Source organism: Coregonus clupeaformis, unplaced genomic scaffold (assembly GCF_020615455.1).
Source record: "Coregonus clupeaformis isolate EN_2021a unplaced genomic scaffold, ASM2061545v1 scaf1540, whole genome shotgun sequence".
Classification (NCBI taxonomy): domain Eukaryota; kingdom Metazoa; phylum Chordata; class Actinopteri; order Salmoniformes; family Salmonidae; genus Coregonus; species Coregonus clupeaformis.
The window spans coordinates 98,046-121,935 of NW_025534994.1; the positions used below are offsets into that span (position 1 = coordinate 98,046).

General features: G+C 42.2%; 1 protein-coding gene across 1 annotated transcript; it reads left to right on the forward strand.

Annotated features, from left to right (window-relative positions):
* The first annotated feature begins 5,349 nt into the window (after positions 1-5,349).
* On the forward strand, positions 5,350-18,156 carry sltm (SAFB-like, transcription modulator). The gene is made up of 19 exons (XM_045218387.1): positions 5,350-5,539; positions 8,225-8,318; positions 8,402-8,709; positions 8,923-8,950; positions 10,092-10,587; positions 11,194-11,237; positions 11,630-11,742; positions 11,927-12,076; positions 12,425-12,549; positions 12,642-12,793; positions 12,878-13,035; positions 13,123-13,262; positions 13,360-13,540; positions 13,764-13,888; positions 14,266-14,442; positions 14,632-15,033; positions 15,143-15,290; positions 15,412-15,572; positions 17,663-18,156. Exons 1-19 carry the CDS (start codon positions 5,405-5,407, stop codon positions 17,763-17,765), a joined length of 3,240 nt encoding a protein of 1,079 aa, XP_045074322.1. The 5' UTR covers positions 5,350-5,404; the 3' UTR covers positions 17,766-18,156.
* The last annotated feature ends 5,734 nt before the right edge of the window (positions 18,157-23,890 follow it).

Below are 23,890 nucleotides of genomic sequence, written 5' to 3' on the forward strand. Positions count from 1 at the left end.
TGGGACAAAATCCCTCCTGAGATGTGTGCAAACCTGGTGGCCAACTACAAGAAACGTCTGACGTCTGTGATTGCCAACAAGGGTTTTGCCACCAAGTACTAAGTAATGTTTTGCAGAGGGGTCAAATACTTATTTCCCTCATTAAAATGCTAATCAATTTATAAAATTTTTGACATGGGATTCGAAATGGTCGGTGATCTGTTTGTTAACTTGTCTTTCAAATACTTTTGAAAGGCAGGGCAGGATGGGGGGGCATGGACAATTTGCAGCGGAGGGTGCAGAGCTGGTGGCCAGGGTAGGGGTAGCCAGGTGGAAAGCATGGCCAGCCGTAGCAAAATGCTTGTTGAAATTTTCGATTATCGTAGATTTATCAGTAGTGACAGTGTTTCCTAGCCTCAGTGCAGTGGGCAGCTGGGAGGAGGTGCTCTTATTCTCCATGGACTTTACAGTGTCCCAAAACTTTTTGGAGTTAGTGCTACAGGATGCACATTTCTGTTAAGAAAAATTAGCCTTTGCTTTCCTAACTGATTGTGTATATTGGTTCCTGACTTCCCTGAAAAGTTGCATATCACGGGGGATGTTCGATGCTAATGCAGTACGCAACAGGATGTTTTTGTGCTGGTCAAGGGCAGTCAAGTCTGGGGTGAACCAGGGGCTATATCTGATATTAGTTCTGATTTTTTTGAGTGGGGCATGCTTATTTAAGATGGAGAGGAAAGCACTTTTAAAGAACAACCAGGCATCCTCTACTGACGGAATGAGGTCAATATCCATCCAGGATACCCAGGCCAGGTCAATTAGAAAGGCCTGCTCGCTGAAGTGTTTTAGGGAGCGTTTGACAGTGATGAGGGGTGGTCGTTTGACCGCGGACCCATTACGGACGCAGGCAATGAGGCAGTGATCGCTGAGATCCTGGTTAAAGACAGCGGAGGTGTATTTAGAGGGTAAATTAGTCAGGATGATATCTATGAGGGTGCTCATGTTAATGGATTTAGGAGTGTACCTGGTAGGTTCCATGATAATTTGTGTTAGATTGAGGGCATCTAGTTTAGATTGTAGGACGGCCGGGGTGTTATGCATATCCCAGTTTAGGTCACCAAGCAATACGAACTCTGAGGATAGACGGGGGGCAATCAATTCACATATGGTGTTCAGGGCACAGCTGGGGGCTGAGGGGGGGCTGTAGCAAGCGGCAACAGTGAGAGACTTATTTCTGGAAAGGTGGATTTTTAGAAGTAGAAGCTCAAACTGTTTGGGCACAGACCTGGATAGTATGATAGCGCTCTGCAGGCTATCTCTACAACTCCGCCCCCTTTGGCAGTTCTATCTAGACGGAAAATGTTGTAGTTGGGAATGGAAATTTCAGAATCTTTGGTGGCCTTCCTAAGCCAGGATTCAGACACTGCTAGAACATCAGGGTTGGCGGAGTGTGCTAACGCAGTGAATAACTCAAACTTAGGGAGGAGGCTTCTGATGTTAACATGCAAGAAACCAAGGCTTTTGCGGTTACAGAAGTCAACAAATGATAGCGCCTGGGGAGCAGGAGTGATACTGGGGGCTACAGGGCCTGGGTTAGCCTCTACATCACCAGAGGAACAGAGGAGGAGTAGAATAAGGATACGGCTAAAGGCTTTAAGAACTGGTCTTCTAGTGCGTTGGGTACAGAGAAAAAAAGGGGCAGATTTCCGGGCGTTGTAGAATAGATTCAGGGCATTATGTACAGACAAGGATATGGAAGGATATGAGTACAGTGGAGGTAAACCTAAGCATTGGGTACAGATGAAAGAGATAGCATCACTGGAGGCACCGATTGACCCGGTCTCCGCGTGTGTGCTATCTGAGACAGGTTGAGCAGGACTGGGGGCTCTACATTGAAAAAGTACAGTTAGAACTAACCGAAACAGCAATAGGCAAGGCATATTGACATGGGAGAGAGGCATAAAGTAGTCACAGGTGTTATTCGAGAGAGCTAAGACTATTCTATTTTGGTTTCATCTGACCATATGACATTCTCCCAATCCTCTTCTGGATCATCCAAATGCACTCTAGCAAACTTCAGACGGGCCTGGACATGTACTGGCTTAAGCAGGGGGACACGTCTGGCACTGCAGGATTTGAGTCCCTGGCGGCGTAGTGTGTTACTGATGGTAGGCTTTGTTACTTTGGTCCCAGCTCTCTGCAGGTCATTCACTAGGTCCCCCCGTGTGGTTCTGGGATTTTTGCTCACCGTTCTTGTGATCATTTTGACCCCACGGGGTGAGATCTTGCGTGGAGCCCCAGATCGAGGGAGATTATCAGTGGTCTTGTATGTCTTCCTTTTCCTAATAATTGCTCCCAGAGTTGATTTCTTCAAACCAAGCTGCTTACCTATTGCAGATTCAGTCTTCCCAGCCTCGTGCAGGTCTACAATTTTGTTTCTGGTGTCCTTTGACAGCTCTTTGGTCTTGGCCATAGTGGAGTTTGGAGTGTGACTGTTTGAGGTTGTGGACAGGTGTCTTTTATACTGATAACAAGTTCAAACAGGTGCCATTAATACAGGTAACGAGTGGAGGACAGAGGAGCCTCTTAAAGAAGAAGTTACAGGTCTGTGAGAGCCAGAAATCTTGCTTGTTTGTAGGTGACCAAATACTTATTTTCCACCATAATTTGCAAATAAATTCATTAAAAATCCTACAATGTGATTTCCTGGATTTGATTTCCTCAATTTGTCTGTCATAGTTGACGTGTACCTATGATGAAAAGTATAGGCCTCTCTCATCTTTTTAAGTGGGAGAACTTGCACAATTGGTGGCTGACTAAATAATTTTTTCCCCCACTGTATCCAACCAAAAGCACAGAGACCCAGAAAACCTGAGCCTATGCCTTCAAACACTAAAACAATACAGAACACTAAAACAATACATTTTTACATTTTACATTTTAGTCATTTAGCAGACGCTCTTATCCAGAGCGACTTACAGTTAGTGAGTGCATACCTTTTTCTTTATTTTCATACAATACAGAAATACACTAAGAAAAAAATAAGGAAAAGCACGTCAGTAATCAGCTCAATGTAATTTAAGAATCCATAGAATCTAACCACATCTTGGAAAATTGAAACACACTAAACCAACAACAAGAAGAGCTACCTATCCTAAATGGAGATGTATGGATAAACCACTTCTCAAATCTTTTTGGCTCTATACCAAAGAACAAACAGCAAAAACATATGTACATGATCAACTACAAATCTTAGAATCAGCTATTAAAGATGACCAGAACACACTGGATTCTCCAATTACATGGAATGATTTACAGGACAAAATACAAACCCTCCAACCCAAAAAGGCCTGTGGTGTTGATGGTATCCTAAATGAAATTATAAAACATACAGACCACAAATTCCAACTGGCTATACTTAAACTCGTTAACATCATCCTCAGCTCTGGCATCTTCCCCAATATTTGGAACCAAGGACTGATCACCCCAATCCACAAAAGTGGAGACAGATTTTACCCCAATAATTACAGTGGAATCTGCGTCAACAGCAATCTCTGAAAAATCCTCTGCAATATCATCAACAGCAGACATTTTCTCAGTGAAACAATGTCCTGAGCAAATGTTAAATTGGATTCTTACCAAAATACCGTATGACAGACCACGTATACACCCTGCACACCCTTATTGACAAACAAACAAAACAAAAGCAAAGTCTTCTCATGCTTTGTTGATTTCAAAAAAGCTTTTGACTCAATTTGGCATGAGACTCTGCTATACAAATGGATAGAAAGCAGTGTTGGAAGAAAAAAATTGGACATTATAAAATCAATGTACACAAACAAGTGTGCAGTTAAAATTGGCAATATACACACAGATTTCTTTCCTCAGGGCCGTGGGGTGAGACAGGGATGCACCTTGAGCCCCACCCTCTTCAGTGTACAAAACATTAGACATTTCCATGACAGACTGACCAGGTGAATCCAGGGGAAAGCTATGATCCCTTATTGATGTCACTTGTTAAATCCACTTCAATCAGTGTAAATGAACGGGAGGAGACAGGTTACAGGAGGATTTTTAAGCCTTGAGACATAGATTGTGTATGTGTGCCATTCAGAGGGTGAATGGGCAAGACAAAATATTTAAGTGCCTTTGAATGGGGTATGGTAGTAGGTGACAGGCACACCGGTTTGAATGTGTCAAGAACTGCAACGCTGCTGGATATTTCCTGCTCAACAGTTTCCTGTGTGTATCAAGAATGGTCCACCACCCAAAGGACATCCAGCCAACTTGACACAACTGTGGGAAGCATTGGAGTCAACATGGGCCAGCATCCCTGTAGAACGCTTTCGCACCTTGTAGAGTCCATGCCCCAACGAATTGAGGCTGTTCTGAGGGCATAAGTGAGTGCAGCTCAATATTAGGAAGGTGTTCATAAAGTTTTGTACACACAGTGTATTTATCAATGAATTGGCGAGGGCACTAGAACAGTCTGCAGCACCTGGCCTCACCCTACTGGACTCGGTTATCAAATGTCTACTGTTTGCAGATGATGTGGTACTTCTGTCCCCAACCAAGGAGGGCCTAAAGCAGCACCTAAATCTTCTGCACAGATTTTGTCAGACTTGAGCCCTGAAAGTGAATCTCAGTAAGACAAAAATAATGGTGCTCCAAAAAAGGTCCAATAGCCAGGACAACAAATACAAATTATATCTAGACACCGTTGCCCTAGAGCACACAAATAACTATACCTACCTCGGCCTAAACATCAACACTGCAGGTAACTTCCACAAGGCTGTGAACAATCTAATAGACAAGGTAAGAAGGGCCTTCTACGCCATCAAAAGGAACATAAACTGTACTGCAGAAATGGAACGTAAATCACAGAAAATAGATGTTGGGGTGGCAGCTGCAGAGAAGTACTTGGGTGTACAAGACTTTGTTGCAGAGGAGTTACAAGGTGTGTTGAACGATAGTGTCCAGTCCTCCCAGGCTGCCAGCCTGGTGTAGGATCAGATAGGGCAAAGTAGTGGAATAGTGGTACGTTTTTAATGGGTGTAGGGTTAGTTTGTAGTGCGATTTTTCTTCCCTTTTGCCCTTCCCTTTTGTGTCACAAAGTGTAATGAATTCACACTCCAGAACAGTAGGTGGAAACAAAGGGCTAGATAAGAGCAATAGACGAATAAGGTGGCAGCATGCACTTTAAACGTTTGTTTGCGGACCGCCAAGATATCATAGAAGAAGAAGAAAGATGAATAAGGAGGCGGTGACCAGCCTCACACTCCAGTACAGTAGGTGGCAGTGTACGCATCTTTCAGTTGGCTGCGATCCGCCAATACAAATCTTAAGAAGAATATCTTTTGGGGCATTGCGTGCTTCCCTTCTGCACATACAAGTTCACAACAACACATCCAGGCAGCGAGGTAAAATGGCGTCGGGTGCCATTTCAATGGAGTCAAAGAGAATAACAGATTTACGAGTTATAGATCTCAAATCTGAACTCAAGCGAAGGAATTTAGATGTCGCTGGTGTGAAGAATGTTCTAATTGCCAGACTGAAACAGGTAACGAGCTTAATTTATTTTTACATGGCGAACTCAAAGCTGACGACCGCTAGCTAATGTTAGCTACCAAACAGTTGTGGTACGAATTTGATTGAGGCCGTCCCCAACGGCTGCCAGCTAGATAGTTTAGTTACTGGTTTGCTATTCAACTTGTTATGGAATTAATATGTATCTATGAACAGCTTGCTATTTTCGTAGTTGCCAACTAAGACAGTAAGCCTGCTAGCTAACGTTACCGTTGGCTGCTGACTTGTTTTCCAACTGCGGTACTGCGTGCACGCGGCCTGGCTTTGTTTCGTCAGGTTAACAAGGTAGCCCACAATCCTGCATCGATGCAGCCGATGTGGGGGCGTTGCAAGCTAGCTGGCCATGACATCGATCGCATTCAGGAAGTGCACAGCTAACTAGCTGCTTACATGTCTCCTTTAGAAAACTAGGTTACTTTAGGCCCACGCGCATCCCAACGTTAACTAGCTAACTAATTTCGCGAAATACCTTAATCAGAGTTAACTAACGTTTATAATTCAAATCAAAAATCTAATTGTATTTGTCACATGCGCCGAATAAAACAGGTGTAGACCTTACCGTGAAATGCTTACTTACAAGGAAGGCCTTAACCAACAATTCAGTTTTAAGAAAAATAAGAGTTAAGAAAATATTTACTAAATAAACTAAAGTATTATTATTTTTTACATATAATTAACTATAATCTGGCTTTACAGGCGACGTTGATATGGCAAATCTCCTTTAAACCCAGGAAGCAGCCATTCAACTTGCAATCACCAGCTTCTCAAGTTAAATGATGTCAAAATACGGTAGTTACTCACGAAATAAGCCGGTATGTAGGTTTCCGCTAGATAGCACAGCCACAAAATGGTATATATCATAAACATTAATGAAAACAAAAATGATATTTTTGGTCTTAATTTAGAGCAGTGGAGGTTCCTCAAAGGAGGAAGGGGAGGGCCATCCAAAGTGAATTTCATAAAAATAGTGAAACATTAGTTATCATTTTTAAGTAAAACTATACTAAATATATTCACATGTCACCAAATAATTTATTAAAACACATTGTTTTGGAATGGTCTACAGTAGCTTCAACAGCACTCTGTAGGGTAGCACTATGGTGTTGCCTTTCCGTCCTCATCTGGGTACATTGACTTCAATACAAAACCTAGGAGGCTCATGGTTCTCACCCCCTTCCATAAACCTACACGTCATCCAACTTATTAGAGCTCTTACATCATGAAGTGACATGTTGTCCATCCAATCAAAGGATCAGAGAATGAATCTAGTACTGAAAGCGTAAGCTACATCTAGCTAGCTTTGCAGTGCATAACATGTGGTGAGAAGTTGACTCAGAGAGAGCGACAACAGTTGAACAGTTAACAAATTAATTTCTTAAAGTTAAGGAGACGGATGTGCGAGAGCTAGCTATATTTCGTAGTGTTTTTTTCTCACTTTAACTTAGCTAGCGAATGCAGCTAGCTAATTTAGCCTACTCAAACACCCGGCACAAACAGAGGGATGTTATGTTTAGCTGGCTATGGCTATCCAACACTAGAAAACTTCCAAGCAGGGCATCAAATTGATTTTTTGGTCCACCAAAAAAATCTACCTGGCAAAATATTTTTGCTGCTAAAATAAAACACAAAACGGATGAGCATGCTTTGTAATGTTTCTAAAACAATAAATGTATTACTAGTAAGAAGTAGTGTTATATTGTTTAATTTCATTTTTGAACAAAAATATCACAGATGAGACAAATGTTAAGGGCGGGATCATTTAAACATTTTTCCTCCCTCACCTTAAACAGCACCGACCACCACTGATTTAGGGTTAGGCATAAGGTTAGCGGTGTGGTTAGGGTTAGCTGCTAGGTTTTAAATACGATTTAAATAAGTTAAATTGTAGAAATAGGCGGGGCTTATGACTTTGTGCCTGTGGTAACTAGTGACAACCAGGTATGTAGGCCTAAACAATACCTCTTCGGCAGCTCCAATGTGTTGAGCCGATGTAGACTTCCGACCTGTCCATGGCAGTAAGGTTAGTGCTATCCGGGATCCTTGGGACGTGAGTGATTTACATTGGAGGTAGAGCGGTGTTTGAGACATGGGTGGATCCCGAAGGTGCCCAGGGCCGGGTCTTTTTACAAAAACGTATGTAGAGTCCGAATGGTTTGAGCTACAAACTATTATCTATAAGAAGGTGAGACTCTCACGAACATGCACATGTAACATGTTTTGCACTATGACGCTCACAAGCTACACGAGTCGTTAAAGGTAAGGGGTACCTACCTAGAATATCATAGTGACATGGTGTAATAATACTGTAATAAGCTCACATAGTTGCTGTCACAAACTCCACACAGTTGTCACTGACTAGTTGGATATTCATTTCCCATTGAGCAAACAATTTCTGTACTTACAGCATTCATATACATTTATTTTAATCAAGTTTATGCTTTGGCGGACCAATTTTTTGACATTTGTCAGTAAAGCTTATGAATGCAACGGTTTTATGTCAATTTGTTTTGTGTTCTACTTGTAGCCCTGGTTGTCCTGAAAATAAAATGGTAAAACACTTCATTGTGAGACTAAATAGGTCTGGACATGCAGCTAAATGAAAGTCAGATAAATGACTAACTACAATCAAGTGATTTATTTATATTTTTTACTTTCTCAGGCCATTGAGGAGGAAGGTGGAGATCCAGAGACCATTGAAATTCCACTCCCAGCAGACACGCCTACTAGAAAAAATGCAAATGCAAAAACCAAAGGTAATTTGACATTCCTAATATTTAAATTACTGTTCAATATTTCTGTTTCCAGTTTGGATGATATGACACCATTACTTCTTTAGGAAAGAAAGTGGACTCTGACACTGACAATCCAATGGAAGATGAGTCCTTCTCCAAGGAAGATGAGTCCTTCTCAAAGGAAGAAGAATCTCCTACCAAGGAAGAAGAATCTCCTACCAAGGAAGAAGAATCTCCTACCAAGGAAGAAGAATCTCCTACCAAGGAAGAAGAATCTCCTACCAAGGAAGAAGAATCTCCTACCAAGGAAGAAGACACTCAAACCAAGGCAGAGGACGCTACCACCAAGGAAGAGGAATCTGCTACTAAGAAAGATGAAGCTTTTTCCAAGGAAGACCAATCTCTTTCCAAGGTGAGTCACATGAATACGTTTACGTTTGTGTTAGGTTTGTGTATACCCCACTCTCACAGTAGACTAGAGATCATTAGGTTACCATAACATGATCAGATATTGTTTTAAAAATTAAATGTTGGTATTCAGATCGGTTAACCCGGTTTTAGTAAGGCATTAGACTAAAACTATCTTTATATTTGTATTTACTTTTCTTGTTGGTCTCTTTTTCAGGAGGGCGACGAGGATGACGTTGAAAAAGGTATGTTTGTGCACACACCCTATTGAATTGATGACTTTTTTTTGGGGGGGGGTTTGCAGGTAGCCCCCTTTGTGTGAAGGTAAGAATCTTCTATGTCCCCTCTCTCCTTTATGCCTTCCATTTCTTTTGTCTGCTGGCTAGACACTCAGCCAGCCAGCCACCTATTCAGGACTCATAGTACATGAATACAACATAGAAGGGACATCCTGTTTGTGGAGGACTCTTGCTTCTTTTTGTCACAGTATTTTTTTGAGGGTGGGATGTTACCTACCCTTCCAGGCCTGAGATGCAAGAGGGCTCCATCAACCATACAGACGGCATGGTACATTCCCTCAAGATAAAAAGCTCTGGAATCAACAGGCTTCTTCAAGGTGAGGGAAAGGTATGCACTGAAGATGGAAAGCTGAGTGAGAGGGAGATCCAGTGTGTGCTGAGGAGACCATGGGGGACTTCTGCCCATCGGGGCCCATCCTCCTGTAGCACCCCAACTGCATTACAGATGTCTCAGACGGAGAGAATAAATCATCACTGAGAATGCTCAAAGACCAACCAGGACATGATGTTCAGACTAGAGGACACATTTGCTAAGGACTTGAGCCAGTCACTACAGTCACAAGGACGATTAAAGATGACATCTATTTTTTTTGTCCAACCATCCCAAGTCACTTAAGACATTTTTACAAGGGAAAGAAGACATGAGAGAGCCCTGGGCAGTAGAACGGCCATAAAATGAGACTGAATTTGAACTCCATGGCTTTGTGCACAGATGTGTTTTGGTTACGGAAGAAGTTGGACAGATGCTCTTTTCCTTTCATTTGAACAAATGCCCTCTATTCAAACTGAAGAACGGGAATGGAGCTCCAAATGACAGGCGCATTGAAGAGTAACTTCACTGTACAGTACTCATAACTGTAAGGATCGCAAAAGAAGTATTGGTGTTGAAAATGACATGAAGATTATTGAACCGCACAACCATTTTTCAATGAGGAATGTATGTTTTGTGTGTTCCTGTGGTCTTCAACCCTTCGATGACCACTAATACTAAACTTGCTTTCTATTCTACTTTCTAGGTCAAGTAACAGACATGTCAATGTTAAACATTGTGTTTTTTGCCATGTTTTATCCTTATTAAATCCCTCAGATGTAACTGATACAGATGATGGTACTCGCGAAAATTCTAAACCTCCACCCAGTGAGGACGGCCTCCCAGAGGCCGAGATTGAGGCAGAAGCCGAGGCGGAGGCCGAACAAGTGGAGGAGATCGAAACTGAAGTTGCCGTCTCCGCTAAAGAAGACGAGGACGATAACATATCCGTCACACTCCAGAATGAAGATGCGATCACGCTGGATGTTGATGGCGATGACCTCCTGGAAACAGGTAAACATGTGAAACTTCCAGATTCAGAGGCAGACAAGGGCTGTGACGATCCAGAGGCCTCTGCTAAGACGAGCCCCAAGGATGCCATGAAGATGGAAGTGGAAGGCCATAAAGATGGTAAGAAGGATGACGGGACGAAGGTTGACTCCTCTAAGAAGGAAAGCAGAGAGGCCTCGAAGAAAGCTGAAATGGGAGACAAAGACAAGGATTCTGGGAAGAAAGGCCCCTCGTCTACTGGGGCATCAGGTCAAGGAAAGAGGTTTGTCTTTCTAGCTATGTCAGTTCTTTAAGATACTACTACCAAGTTCCAGCTCACTGTGAACGCAGCATTGTGGGTAGCCTCAAGAATTTTTTTATTTTTTTCCCTAATGAGAAATGTTCGTTGATGTACCTAATGAGCCTCCCATTTGTTACTTTCATTTGGTTGTTTTTCTGAAGTTGGGTAATTTGTGTCATTAACCAGGAGCTGAAAACAGATGTTACTTTCACCTTTCCAGCACGTTTGCCTTTTCCAGTTTCCATGTAGGGCTTTTTAAAAGGGCAGTTGTCCCTGTGATGTCAGTTTGTCAGAAAATATGAAATGGTTCGCTGTGAAGTCGAACGCAATACTGAAGATTTCATTGGTCCAGGGAGTAAATTGGCTGAGAACATGACCCATATCACCCGTGGAAAAGCAATGAAAAAAGCCATTAAGGGAGTTTTGTCCAAATGCAAGCCTTGCCTGTGGGGATTTTTTTATAAAAAATGTTATACATAAAGCAAAAAAAGTTGTTTGACCTGGTGTACGTCATATTCCGCAGGGGCTTTCATATACTGGCACTCATTTCTTGTTTCTTTTTATTTGTTTGCGAAATCTGCTTTGTAGTTCTTCAAAGGACAGAGATGGAAAGGCCACAAAAGATGACAAAGGTAAGCATTTTACAAATGCATTTCTCGAGATGTCACTACTAATGATCAGACAATGATGGTCAAGCATAGCTCTTTATGTAGTGCATATAAGCAATGTGCAGTATTGACTGGACAGCCAAAATGGCATTATTTTCTCAAGCATCAGAAAAAATAGAATTGATCTTGAAATATTAGTACCACTGGTGTAATCTGCGTATCTAAAAAGTACATTTCTTTGGCATTTAAAGGTGTCTGAAATGATTTCATTTTTTCAAAAGCACCTGCATTTTAACATGTAACCGTTAAGTAACATTAGGCTCTTAGAGATATGTTTGTTACAATGTGTAGACATTTTTTTCATGTAAAAGCCCCTACAGTGCATGCATGTATGTTTTGAAACTACCCTATTTCAGGAAGTATCAGCAGTAGTAGTGCAAGCAGCTCCACTCGAAACATATGGGTGAGCGGCCTGTCCTCCAACACCAAAGCAGCTGATTTGAAGAACCTCTTTGGCAAATATGGGAAGGTAAGCCTAGAGCTTAAAGCATCCATAAATTGTTTCTTGTGGTGGGGTACTGGGGTTTGAATGGTTTGATGTTTCTTACTGTATGGGCGTCATGGTTTTGCTTTGACTTATTGGAAACAATTTACTGGTTCACTACAAGCAGCATGTAGATGCTCCGCCTCTAAACAAATTCCTGTCTCCACAGGTTTTTAGTGCCAAAGTGGTTACTAATGCTCGCAGTCCTGGAGCCAAATGTTATGGCTTGGTGACAATGTCTTCCAGTGCAGAGGTGGGAAGGTGCATCTCCCACCTGGACCGCACAGAACTCCACAGCCAGCAGATATCTGTTGAAAGGGTAAGCTGACAAAGAAACAGTTGTTTTGCACATTGTTCAGCTAGAATGTTCAGAGCAGGATTACAATTTTACGGTTCAGAATCTTGTCTCTGACGTCTATCTTTTGTGACGTCATAAAACCTCCAGAACTCTTGACGATTCTAAGATTCCATTTTGAGAGTTTTCTGCAGAACAACATTGGCTGAGATTCTCCTCTGAACCATTGAGCCAACATGCGCTCTGTAATTTTCATTGTAGAGAGAAAAAAGGTTCAGGGTCCTTTTTGTTCAATTAATTGAAATTACATTGCTTCAGAATTGTGACGGAGCCTTTAAATACTGTGACGGAGTATTTATGTTGTCTTTTCAGGTTAAAAGTGATCCCTTCAAGAAAGAACCTTCAAAGAAGGAAGCGGATGACAGAACCAGCTCCAGCAAATCATCGAGTGACAAACGTAGTGCGTTTGTGTCGACAAGCAAGACTAGCACTAGCAAGTAAGTGAGGAAGAAACAAAATCTGTCTTTTTCAGAATGGGGAAATTTGAAAGAAATGTTCATTTATGTGCCTGCTCTTTTCCCCCCTAAAGAACCCAGCCATCCTCCAAAAAAGAGGAGAAGAAGTCCGACAAGCCATCAGACAAAGACGGCAAGGATTCATCCAAGAAGCAGGAGTCTAAAAGCACAACATCCAGCTCAGGCCCAGATGCCTCCAAGAAAGATGATAAAAAGCATGGAGGAAGTATGAATGCTCCCTCTCTCAGGTTCCTTTTTCTGTATTGTGTTGTAGGGTAGTAAAAATTAAAATATCTGTCCTGTTGTGTAGGGACCAAGAGTCCTGGCAAGATGGTGGTGATTGATCATGCCAAAGGAGACCTCAACAAAGTGAGACCGCCTTTCAGGAGGGGGAGATTTGACAAGCCGGGTTTCACCAACAACAACATGATGCAGCGGAGACCCAGATATTTCATGCCTCCCGAAGAGGTTTGTTGCAGTTTTTTCTATCCGACAAAGTTTGATCATGGAACTTTCTTTTTTCAATGTTCACGTCTACATGCTTGTCTCTCCTAGATGGAGATGAATAGAGGGAGCGTTTTCCCCAACAAGGGAGGCAGCAAAGACATCCTCCCCTTTCATCTTATCAAAGAGCAGAGGTTGCGTGTGCGTATGGTCCGGCTGGAGCGCGTCCGCAGAACTATGGAGCTTCGCAGGTCAGCCTGAAACACAAACTCGTACTGTAATTGTTGTTCTCTGTAGTACTGTGAGGATGCTGGGTACTAATGTTTCTGTGACTTTCTGTCCCATCAGGCGGCGTGAGATAGCTGAGCGGGAACGCCGGGAGCGTGAGCGTATCAGTCTGATTCGGGAGCGGGAGGAGAGGGAGAACCTGCTCAGGGAACGCCAGAGGCTGGAGATGGAGAGGCAGAAACTGGAGAGGGAGCGCATGGAGAGGGAAAGGCTGGAGAGAGAAAGGATCCGCATAGAGCAGGTACTTGGGCTGTGCTTGGATTCAAATCATTAAGGATGTTTAGCCAACTAGGCTGTACCTTAGTTTATTGCTGTAAAAACGAAAGGAGGAAGGTGACAGTTGTCTACTCATTGTTCGTTCTGGTGATCTTTCAAAAGATCTCAGGAGCATTTTGAGCAGCTAATGGTGAGCAAACCATTTAGTGGATTGATAATGTAATGCCAACGTTATCTCTGTGATGCAGGAGCGGCGTAAAGAGGCAGAGCGTATGGCTCGTGAGCGGGAGGAGCTGAGGAGGCAGCAAGAGCAGCTCCGCTACGAGCAGGAGAAGAGAAACAACCTGAAGAGAGGTCGTGATGTGGACCACAGGTACACAAGGCCACACTGTGGATGGGGATGGGATGTTTGTCTGGGTTTTGCTCTGTGTAGTTGAGGCTCTGATCGTGGACAACCAGCTTCCACCATTATGTCCATGAAGTTGTAGGATAAGTTAGAGCAGCTTGTGCAGTACTGCTTTGTCGTCCCCCATGCACAGATACTTGTCTCTCATACTATCCTGGTCTGTCTGCATCCCATAGCAGGCAGGAATGCTTGGTCTCAGACATGACCAGCAGATGTCAATTTGACCATCAACTGAAAAGTGAAAGATACATTTTGGTATCATATCTGACCAAGCTCAAAAAGTGGTATTCCATGCCAGTTTCCTTGTTGCCCAGTTAAAACATGTTCTCCATTGAATGTTTCAGCCGGAGGGATGATCCCTACTGGAATGGCAACAAGAAGATTCAGACTGAGTCTGAGGGCCGTCTCAACCAGGGCTCGGACTACAACCGCCAGCAGAACCGTTTCACTGAGTTCAGCCCCCGAGAGAGAGGCAGAGGCTTCCCCGAGGCTGCAGCCGCGGAGCCCAACACTATTGAGAGGTAGGCCCTCTTTGATAAGCCCTCTTATTTATATAGTGCTTTTTGCAAATACAGCAACCTGGACCTAAACTGGCAAAGGGCAAGCTGCACACAGCCCACATAGCAGTTTAGCAAGTCTATCCCCCCACCCAGTAACAGTCAGCTCTTGACAGAATCTGACAATCCATTTTGGGTGGGGGGGTTTTTCAGACGTAACCGCTTCAACAGTGAGCCTGAGGCAAAGAAGGCCCGCCCCGCTGCTCGCAGGGACAGCTCTGGGTTTGAGCGCTACCCCAAGAACTTTGAGACTGTCCGCAGGGCCGAGCCTCCTCCAACTCCACGCGCAGACATCCGTGACACAGACCGCAGAGCGATCCGAGACAGGGACGAGCGGCGAGCCGTGCCCATGACCGAGCGGCGAGCCGTGCCCATGACCGAGCGGCGGGCCGTGCCCATGACCGAGCGCCCAGCCGGGGGCAGAGCACCCATGCCTGGCATGTCTCATACCGGCCGCTCCCCCAGAGGCACCGGGCACGCTGGTCATGCTACTCATACTGGGCATGCAGGATGGAAGAATGACGGCGGCATGAGTGCACCTAAGGGGGACATACGGTGAGAATGGATGGATGCCTAGTGTGCTTGTTTGATTAAGGTTGTAGACAACGGCCTTTTGTTGTAATCCGTGTGGTAATAATCCTGTCTCTGTGGTTGTGGTGTGTAGTGGAGCTGTGCGTACTGGGGGTATGCGTCCAGAGCGTTCAGGCAGAGATGGCCAGGGGCCTGCCCTCAGAGGAGGCTCCACAGCCAGCCGAGGAAGATCCAACTTCAGTGGCCGAGATGGAGGAAGACCCATGGTCATAGCAGACCAGGTCAGCACCTCACAAATCCCCCATAACTAAATCTACACATGCAATACCCTCCATTTCCTCTATTTTTGTTACATTTCAGATAGGGAATTCATAACTACAATCTCCCCTGTTCTCTACCCAGCATTTCAGCTCTGGCCGCCAGGTGGTGGTGGAGCGGCATGGCCGGGACCAGCCGGCCCCCAGGAAGGAGTGGCACGGTGGGGCTGGATCCCAGGGAGGGGGCTTCCCAGACAGCCGCAGGATGGGAGACAGCCGTGGCAGCATGATGGCCCCACACGCAAGGTATTCACTGCAGTTGCATTGACTGTGTGCTTTTCTCTTCATCCAGATTGCAACCTCTCACTTTCAGTTAATTGAAACTGGAACCTTTTTCTAAATATCACCCTTTTCTGAAACAAGCCATACAAAGCTGGTTGCAATTCCAGTTTCATCCTCCAGAAAAGACAGAACAAATATTACAACACATATTATGGCTAAACTGAAATATACTAATTGATTAAAAAATAAAATAAAAATCTGGGGAAAATATATTTGTTAATGAAATTATGAATAGGAAAGGTAGTTATGTCACATGTGCAGTTAACATAAATATATGGAATTGTTAGCTCTATCCAAAATTACAGACAACTGATTGGTGCATTACCGCAAAAATGGAGGAGGCAAGTGGAAGGGGGAGAAAAAGGGGAAGGGGTTTGTCTGGCCTTTGGAGATAAAAAAATTGTGATAAATAGAAAAAAATTTCATTTGAGGACCAAAATGCGGTGCCATACAGGTTGCAAAATACTTGGGAAGAGATTTTCGATGTGCTGATTCCACGGCACATGGTTTATAAACAGATACACAAAACAACGCTTGACTCAAAACATACTTTTTCAATGTAAATTATTATACAAAATTCTTTCCACCAAAATAAGAATGTTATGTATATGGGGCATACAACCATGTCAGCTATGCAGATTTAGCTGCGAAGAGACAATCATTCGACCACTTATTCTGGTATTGCTCCTATGTAGCCTGTTTCTGGTCACAGGTTCAGGAGTGGCTAAACGGTCATAACATTGTTCCAAAATGGACCCTACAAATAGCACTGTTGGGCGATCAGGAAAGCCATAGTCAATCAATCAACAACAAAATATATATTTTTAAATCACATCTATTGATAATATCCCATTTAGAAAGGTTTGAGAATCTGTGTAAGACATCACAGAACAGTTGAAAAATAAATGGCACAAGAAATCAAGAGAGGGTGGTCTATGGAGATCGGTGGGATGGGGTGAGAGAAGCCGAGGGGTGGATTTAATCTGTAATAGTTGTGACTGAAATTAATATATATATAATGTGTACCGGACTTGTCTGAGCACAATGAATTAGGCTTGGGCAGTATCCAGATTTTCATACCGACATTGTGCCAAGCCTGGATATTCCGTAATACCGGCACTGAACACCAAGTGCACTATTTTCAAAACCCACTGATCCTCTGAAATCCTAAGGTTAGCAATGCTAACAAGTACATTTAACATCCCATAGAGAACGCTAACTAAATACTAAAGAGGACATTGTGAACATCTTATACGGTCTCTGACCTAAAGTATTTGCAGGACAGACATCCCAGCTCTAAAGTTATACAAGTAACTCAAAAATGCTACTCACAGTTTGCTGCATGCACAAAACAAATATTAGACAGCAAGGCTCTTGATCCAGGAACGGATTCTCTGCTGTTACCAAGCAAAGCTTGATTTTGGATGAAGCTAACCACTTAGCTAGATGGCTAACTAGCTACTAAATTAGCAAACCAAATGCACAACTACAGAGCATTTAGCACATTTTAGACAGTTAATAGGTATACGATAACTAACTAGATCACTTGGCATGTGCTGCACAACGGTGAGTGACTCATAAGGCTCCGGTCTCCCGTTGTTGTGTGCTTGTAAACAAACACCACGTGACTGGGGACTACCGGTAAGCTTCATAATGAAAAATTGTGACAGGTGAAATGACCACGTTCTTCGTTCTCATAATTGATTGCACAAGTTGACTGCAGGTATTTACTTAAAGTAGGTACAAATATTAAAATTCAACTGTATTGGCGGTATGGAAAAACCATCCCGTGGCTATTTCCATATACCCCGGTATACGGTATTATCCCAAGCCAACTATGAAACCAAATGTAAAAAATTCCAATGAATCCAAATGTGTATATCAAATAAAAATGTTGTGATATTATGTAAATAAAAAAGTACAATGTATGTAAAAAATAAATAAAAGAAAAATGTTTTGGGATTATAGTGAAGCCATATTGAGTTTGAGTCTTTACTCATTTACTGTATGCTACAGGATGTTTTAGGCAGAAATGTTTATTTTTGTTTCTCCAGCCACTCTTCGTCTGCAATGAACAGAATCGTGCAGATCACGAACAGTTCCATGTCCAGTGTTGGTGGATTCAAGCCCTTCAAAGGAGCACCTAGAAGGTTCTAACTGCCTCTCCCCAGATCAGTTTAAGCTTATTTTTCAAAAATACATTTTTTTTAAAAACATCATTTCTTTCAGTTGAGTATTGTTTTAAGAGGCTGGTTTCTAGCCTTAAGGTTGATATAGACTTGTTTTGTATAGATTACCTCAATGTATGGTTTCCTAACAGTTCTGCTGTGACTTAAACAACCTTGTGCACATAATGTTCAACTTACCTTTAGGATAGAATTGTACAGCTTTAGTTATTTGTATAAGTTTGATGTTAACTGCTCTTCCCCTAACTCTAACCCTAACTGAAACTCATGTACAATGTCAGCAGATCAATGTATTCTTTAACCATCATTTTTAGTTATGCTCCTGGTGCTTCTGAAGGTTATTAAATTATACATGTTGCTAATTTGTCTTCGCGCCTACATTTGACTCATGAAGTGCACATACAAGACATCACACAAATTGAGTGGTTGTGAAAAGAAAACCCACTTTTTTTTTTTATTGTCCAGGTACTTTAATAATCAGGCTAAATGTCCCTTGTCTAAGGCATTCTGTTTCAGAAGAAACCCCATCTACATTTTGCAACGGTACTGTGATAGGCTACATACATTATTTGGTCATACAGTGGGTTGAACAAGTATTTGATACACTGCCGATTTTGCAGGTTTTCCTACTTCCAAAGCATGTAGAGGTCTGTAATTTTTATCATAGGTACACTTCAACTGTGAGAGACGGAATCTAAAACAAAAATCCAGAAAATCACATTGTATGATTTTTAAGTAATTAATTTGCATTTTATTACATGACATAAGTATTTGATCACCTACCAACCAGTAAGAATTCCGGCTCTCACAGACCTGTTAGTTTTTCTTTAAGAAGCCCTCCTGTTCTCCACTCATTACCTGTATTAACTGCACCTGTTTTGAACTCGTTACCTGTATAAAAGACACCTGTCCACACACTCAATCAAACAGACTCCAACCTCTCCACAATGGCCAAGACCAGAGAGCTGTGTAAGGACATCAGGGATAAAATTGTAGACCTGCACAAGGCTGGGATGGTCTACAGGACAATAGGCAAGCAGCTTGGTGAGAAGGCAACAACTGTTGGCGCAATTATTAGAAAATGGAAGAAGTTCAAGATGACGGTCAATCAACATCGGTCTGGGGCTCCATGCAAGATCTCACCTCGTGGGGCATCAATGATCATGAGGAAGGTGAGGAATCAGCCCAGAACTACACGGCAGGACCTGAAGAGAGCTGGGACCACAGTCTCAAAGAAAACCATTAGTAACACACTACGCCGTCATGGATTAAAATCCTGCAGCGCACGCAAGGTCCCCCTGCTCAAGCCAGCGCATGTCCAGGCCCGTCTGAAGTTTGCCAATGACCATCTGGATGATCCAGAGGAGGAATGGGAGAAGGTCATGTGGTCTGATGAGACAAAAATTGAGCTTTTTGGTCTAAACTCCACTCGCCGTGTTTGGAGGAAGAAGAATGATGAGTACAACCCCAAGAACACCATCCCAACCGTGAAGCATGGAGGTGGAAAAATCATTATTTTGGGATGCTTTTCTGCAAAGGGGACAGGACGACTGCACCGTATTGAGGGGAGGATGGAAGGGGCCATGTATTGTGAGATCTTGGCCAACAACCTCCTTCCCTCAGTAAGAGCATTGAAGATGGGTCGTGGCTGGGTCTTCCAGCATGACAACGACCCAAAACACACAGCCAGGGCAACTAAGGAGTGGCTCTGTAAGAAGCATCTCAAGGTCCTGGAGTGGCCTAGCCAGTCTCCAGACCTGAACCCAATAGAACATCTTTGGAGGGAGCTGAAAGTCTGTATTGCCCAGCGACAGCCCCAAAACCTGAAGGATCTGGAGAAGGTCTGTATGGAGGAGTGGGCCAAAATCCCTGCTGCAGTGTGTGCAAACCTGGTCAAGACCAACAGGAAACGTATGATCTCTGTAATTGCAAACAGGTTTCTGTACCAAATATTAAGTTCTGCTTTTCTGATGTATCACATACTTATGTCATGCAATAAAAAGCAAATTAATTACTTAAAAATCATACAATGTGATTTTCTGGATTTTTGTTTTAGATTCCGTCTCTCACAGTTGAAGTGTACCTATGATAAAAATGACAGACCTCTACATGCTTTGTAAGTAGGAAAACCTGCTAAATCGGCAGTGTATCAAATACTTCTGTTCTCCCCACTGTATGTATATAGAAAAACATTTGAACCTTCCAACACGAGGATTTACCTTTTTCATATTCACAATTTAACAGGTGGTTCCTTTGTGCATGTGGTTAAACATAAGTGAAAATATTAACATAATTGAAATGATACTCCGCTAAATGTCATTAGTATGCCTTTGTTTCATTCAGCATTACATGCATCACAATAACATTGGGATTAATACAATTGCATTTAATCTCAACAGAACAAAGGGAAACCTATACAGAACATTCAATCAATATGAGAAATTGCATTCATGTTCTGTGCTCCAGAATATTTTCTGTAGAATATCTGCTCTTACACATTTCCCATATGAAACTACTAGGGAATTAACAATTTTCTCCAATCTATACAGTATGAATGTCAAAATAGCCAAGTTTTAACTTTTAAATCCCTTCAGTTTCCCTCTAGATGACCAGCCAGTGGCATTTACTGTACACCTTAGCGGCATATTAGTGACATTTTTATTAGTGTGAAAAGCTACGCAAATGCAATAAAACAATTATGGCCTTAGCAGATAAATGGGGGAACAGCTACCTGAAGTTCAAGTTGCATGAACTTTTATTGAAAGGGGCTACACAGTACTTAATGTACTTTTAGCCAAAATATTTAACCAGCCCTTTCATACCATAAAGAAACAATTGAGTATTTCATATTCAACTGACTGTTGAAGAGCTACTGTTATAGCAATTCCAGGCATTATTGACAGTATTCCATTTTTACAAGGTACCCAAAGAACAATAGCACTCGAGCAAAATTTCTAATTCTGTATAAAATGAGGTATTTTCTCTTCTCTTAGGTTGCGTTTACACAGGCAGACCAATTCTGAACATTTTCTTTCACTATGTCTTTTGACCAATCAGATGTGATTAGTGGAAAGAATATCAGAATTATGCCTGTCCAAACGCAGCCTTAGTAGTGCATATCAATGTAACAGTGCAAAACCAATTACAATGACTATGTTCAAGGACTACCTTGTTAAGACTGTTTGTACAGTATTTACCCCACAAGCACTATAACAAGGCTTACAAATATTCACTTGAGGCATTCCACAAACAAAATCCTTATCAATTAATTTGAGGAACAACATTGAAGCTGAAACACAAAACAAAATGTCTAGATACTGGCAAATAATGCAATGTAAATTACTCCAAAAGCAAGCTTATGCACTATAAAAAAGTGTGTGTGGCATACATGAAACATCTTGTTGCTCCCCCAAAAAACCTCAAAGTAATTAGATAGTGGCCCTATGTGAGGTTCTGTTCATAATACTCACTACTAGTTGCCTTTTGAATGTCATTATGTATGGGGTTTAGGCCATTGGGAAGGTTGACCACATTAACAAGTAATTCTAGCTGTAGTGTGACGGGTAACTTTAAATTGGTTATTTTACAAAATAAACAACAGAGTATGGATTGTGTCCCTGACACTCAAAGGGACATGGTCCTTCGCCTATCCCCCAAACTTTCACAAAATCACTCTAGTCATTAATGTTAAGGACATACTGTAGCACACCATACACAGGATGTACACGCTGCTTCAACATAGGTGTTTCTCTTTAAACCCTGTCATTTCAGTCATATATTACTTTTTGGGTAGTCATTGTGAACATAAAAGCAGCAGCAGCTTAATTCATTTTCTAAAAGGAGCCTTGAATTCCGTTACAAGGGGCAAACTTATTCTAGTGTAAAGTCATAGTGAATTCCTATGACTTGGTAGGCCTGAAAGAAGCTCAGAAACCCATCGTGTTATGCCATTTCTGAGAGAGAATTATATCCATGAACATACACTACCAGTCAAAAGTTTGGACACACCTACTCATTCAAGGGTTTTTCTTTCTTTTTACTATTTTCTACATTGTACAATAATAGTGAAGACAAACACTGAAATAGCACATATGGAATCATGTAGTAACCAAAAAAGTGTTAAACAAATCAAAATATATTTTATATTTGAGATTCTTCAAATAGCCACCCTTTGCCTTGATGACAGCTTTGCACACCTTGGCATTCTCTCAACCAGCTTCATGAGGTAGTCACCTGTAATGCATTTCAATTAACAGGTGTGCCTTAAGTTAATTTGTGGAATTAACTTAATGCGTTTGAGCCAATCAGTTGTGTTGTGACAAGGTAAGGGGATATACAGAAGATAGTCCTATTTGGTAAAAGACCAACTCCATATTATGGCAAGAACAGCTCAAATAGCAAAGAGAAACGACAGTCCATCATTACTTTAAGACATGAACGTCAGTCAATACGGAACATTTCAAGAACTTTGAAAGTTTCTTCAAGTGCAGTCACAAAAAACATCAAGCGCTACGATGAAACTGGCTCTCATGAGGACCACCACAGGAATGGAAGACCCAGAGTTACCTCTGCTGCAGAGGATAAGTTCATTAGTTACCAGCCTCAGAAATTGCAGCCCAAATAAATGCTTCACAGAGTTCAAGTAACAGACACATCTCAACATCAACTGTTCAGAGGGACTGTGTGAATCAGGCCTTCATGGTCGAATTGCTGCAAATAAACCACTACTAAAGTACACCAATAAGAAGAGACCTGCTTGGGCCAAGAAACACAAGCAATTGACATTAGACCGGTGGAAATTTGACCTTTGGTCTGGAGTCCAAATCTGAGATTTCTGGTTCCAACCACCGTGTCTTTGTGAGACGCGGTGTGGGTGAACGGATGATCTTCGCATGTGCAGTTCCCACCGTAAAGCATGGAGTAGGAGGTGTTATGGTGTGGGGGTGCTTTGCTGGTGACACTGTGTGATTTATTTAGAATTCAAGGCACGCTTAACCAGCATGGCTACCACAGCATTCTGCAGCGATACGCCTTCCCATCTGGTTTGGGCTTAGTGGGACTATCATTTGTTTTTCAACAGGACAATGACCCAACAAACCTCCAGGCTGTGTAAGGGCTATTTTACCAAGAAGGAGAGTGATGGAGTGCTGCATCAGATGACCTGACCTCCACAATCCCCCGACCTAAACCCAATTGAGATGGTTTGGGATGAGTCTGACGGAAGGAAAAGCAGCCAAAAAGTGCTAAGCATATGTGGGAACTCCTTCAAGACTATTGGAAAAGCATTCCAGGTGAAACTGCTTGAGAGAAATGCCAAGAGTGTGCAAAGCTGTCATCAAGGTAAAGGGTGGCTATTTGAAGAATCTCAAATATAAAATATATTTTGATTTGTTTAACACTTTTTTGGTTACTACATGATTCCATATGTGTTATTTCATCGTTTTGATGTCTTCACTATTATTCTACAATGTAGAAAATAGTAAAAATAAAGAAAAACCCTTGAATGAGTAGGTGTCCAAACTTTTGACTGGTAATGTAACTAACTAGCAATAATTATGCACAGCCTGATAATATGAAGTTGACCTAGTTAACCATGTGTTGAAATAAGTTGTTACTGATACCTATATGTGGTTACACATTTACATTACAACACATTCTCGAGGGAGTTACTACAGGGTATATTAAATACTTTACAATGGTATATATATCAATCATTGCTGTTGCCAAGGCAGCAAATACACATCAAACAATTTACAAAAGACACTCAAGGATATGTCCCTTCAGAGAAGGCCTGAGAGTATTTCTGATGTCTAGGTTCAAATCTACAGATTGTCTCATTCTGGTAATACACCTGTTTCCGTTCATCCTTATAAAAGATATTGTAAATGTTGTAAGGCATTTTATATACAGAGTAAGTGTGGCCTCGTGAGGGCCGTATAGACAGGCTGAGCTAACCCCAGTCCTCAAGTCCAGCCAGCAGATAAGCCTTCCTACTGATTAGTCAGGTAGCCTACTGCTCCAAGATGCAGCCAGTTGCCAGGCAAAAATAAATACTAAGTACTGGACTTGTCCTTGAAGGCTGGGGTTGTCAATTTC

What these genes read in the sequence shown, in the direction of transcription:
- sltm (XM_045218387.1), top strand. Translation starts at nt 5,405, where the DNA reads ATGGCGTCGGGTGCCATTTCAATGGAGTCAAAGAGAATAACAGATTTA. An exon ending in AGCAGATATCTGTTGAAAGG is followed by an intron (nt 12,077 to 12,424) that starts GTAAGCTGACAA and finishes TTGTCTTTTCAG; the next exon opens with GTTAAAAGTGATCCCTTCAA. An exon ending in ATTTCATGCCTCCCGAAGAG is followed by an intron (nt 13,036 to 13,122) that starts GTTTGTTGCAGT and finishes TGTCTCTCCTAG; the next exon opens with ATGGAGATGAATAGAGGGAG.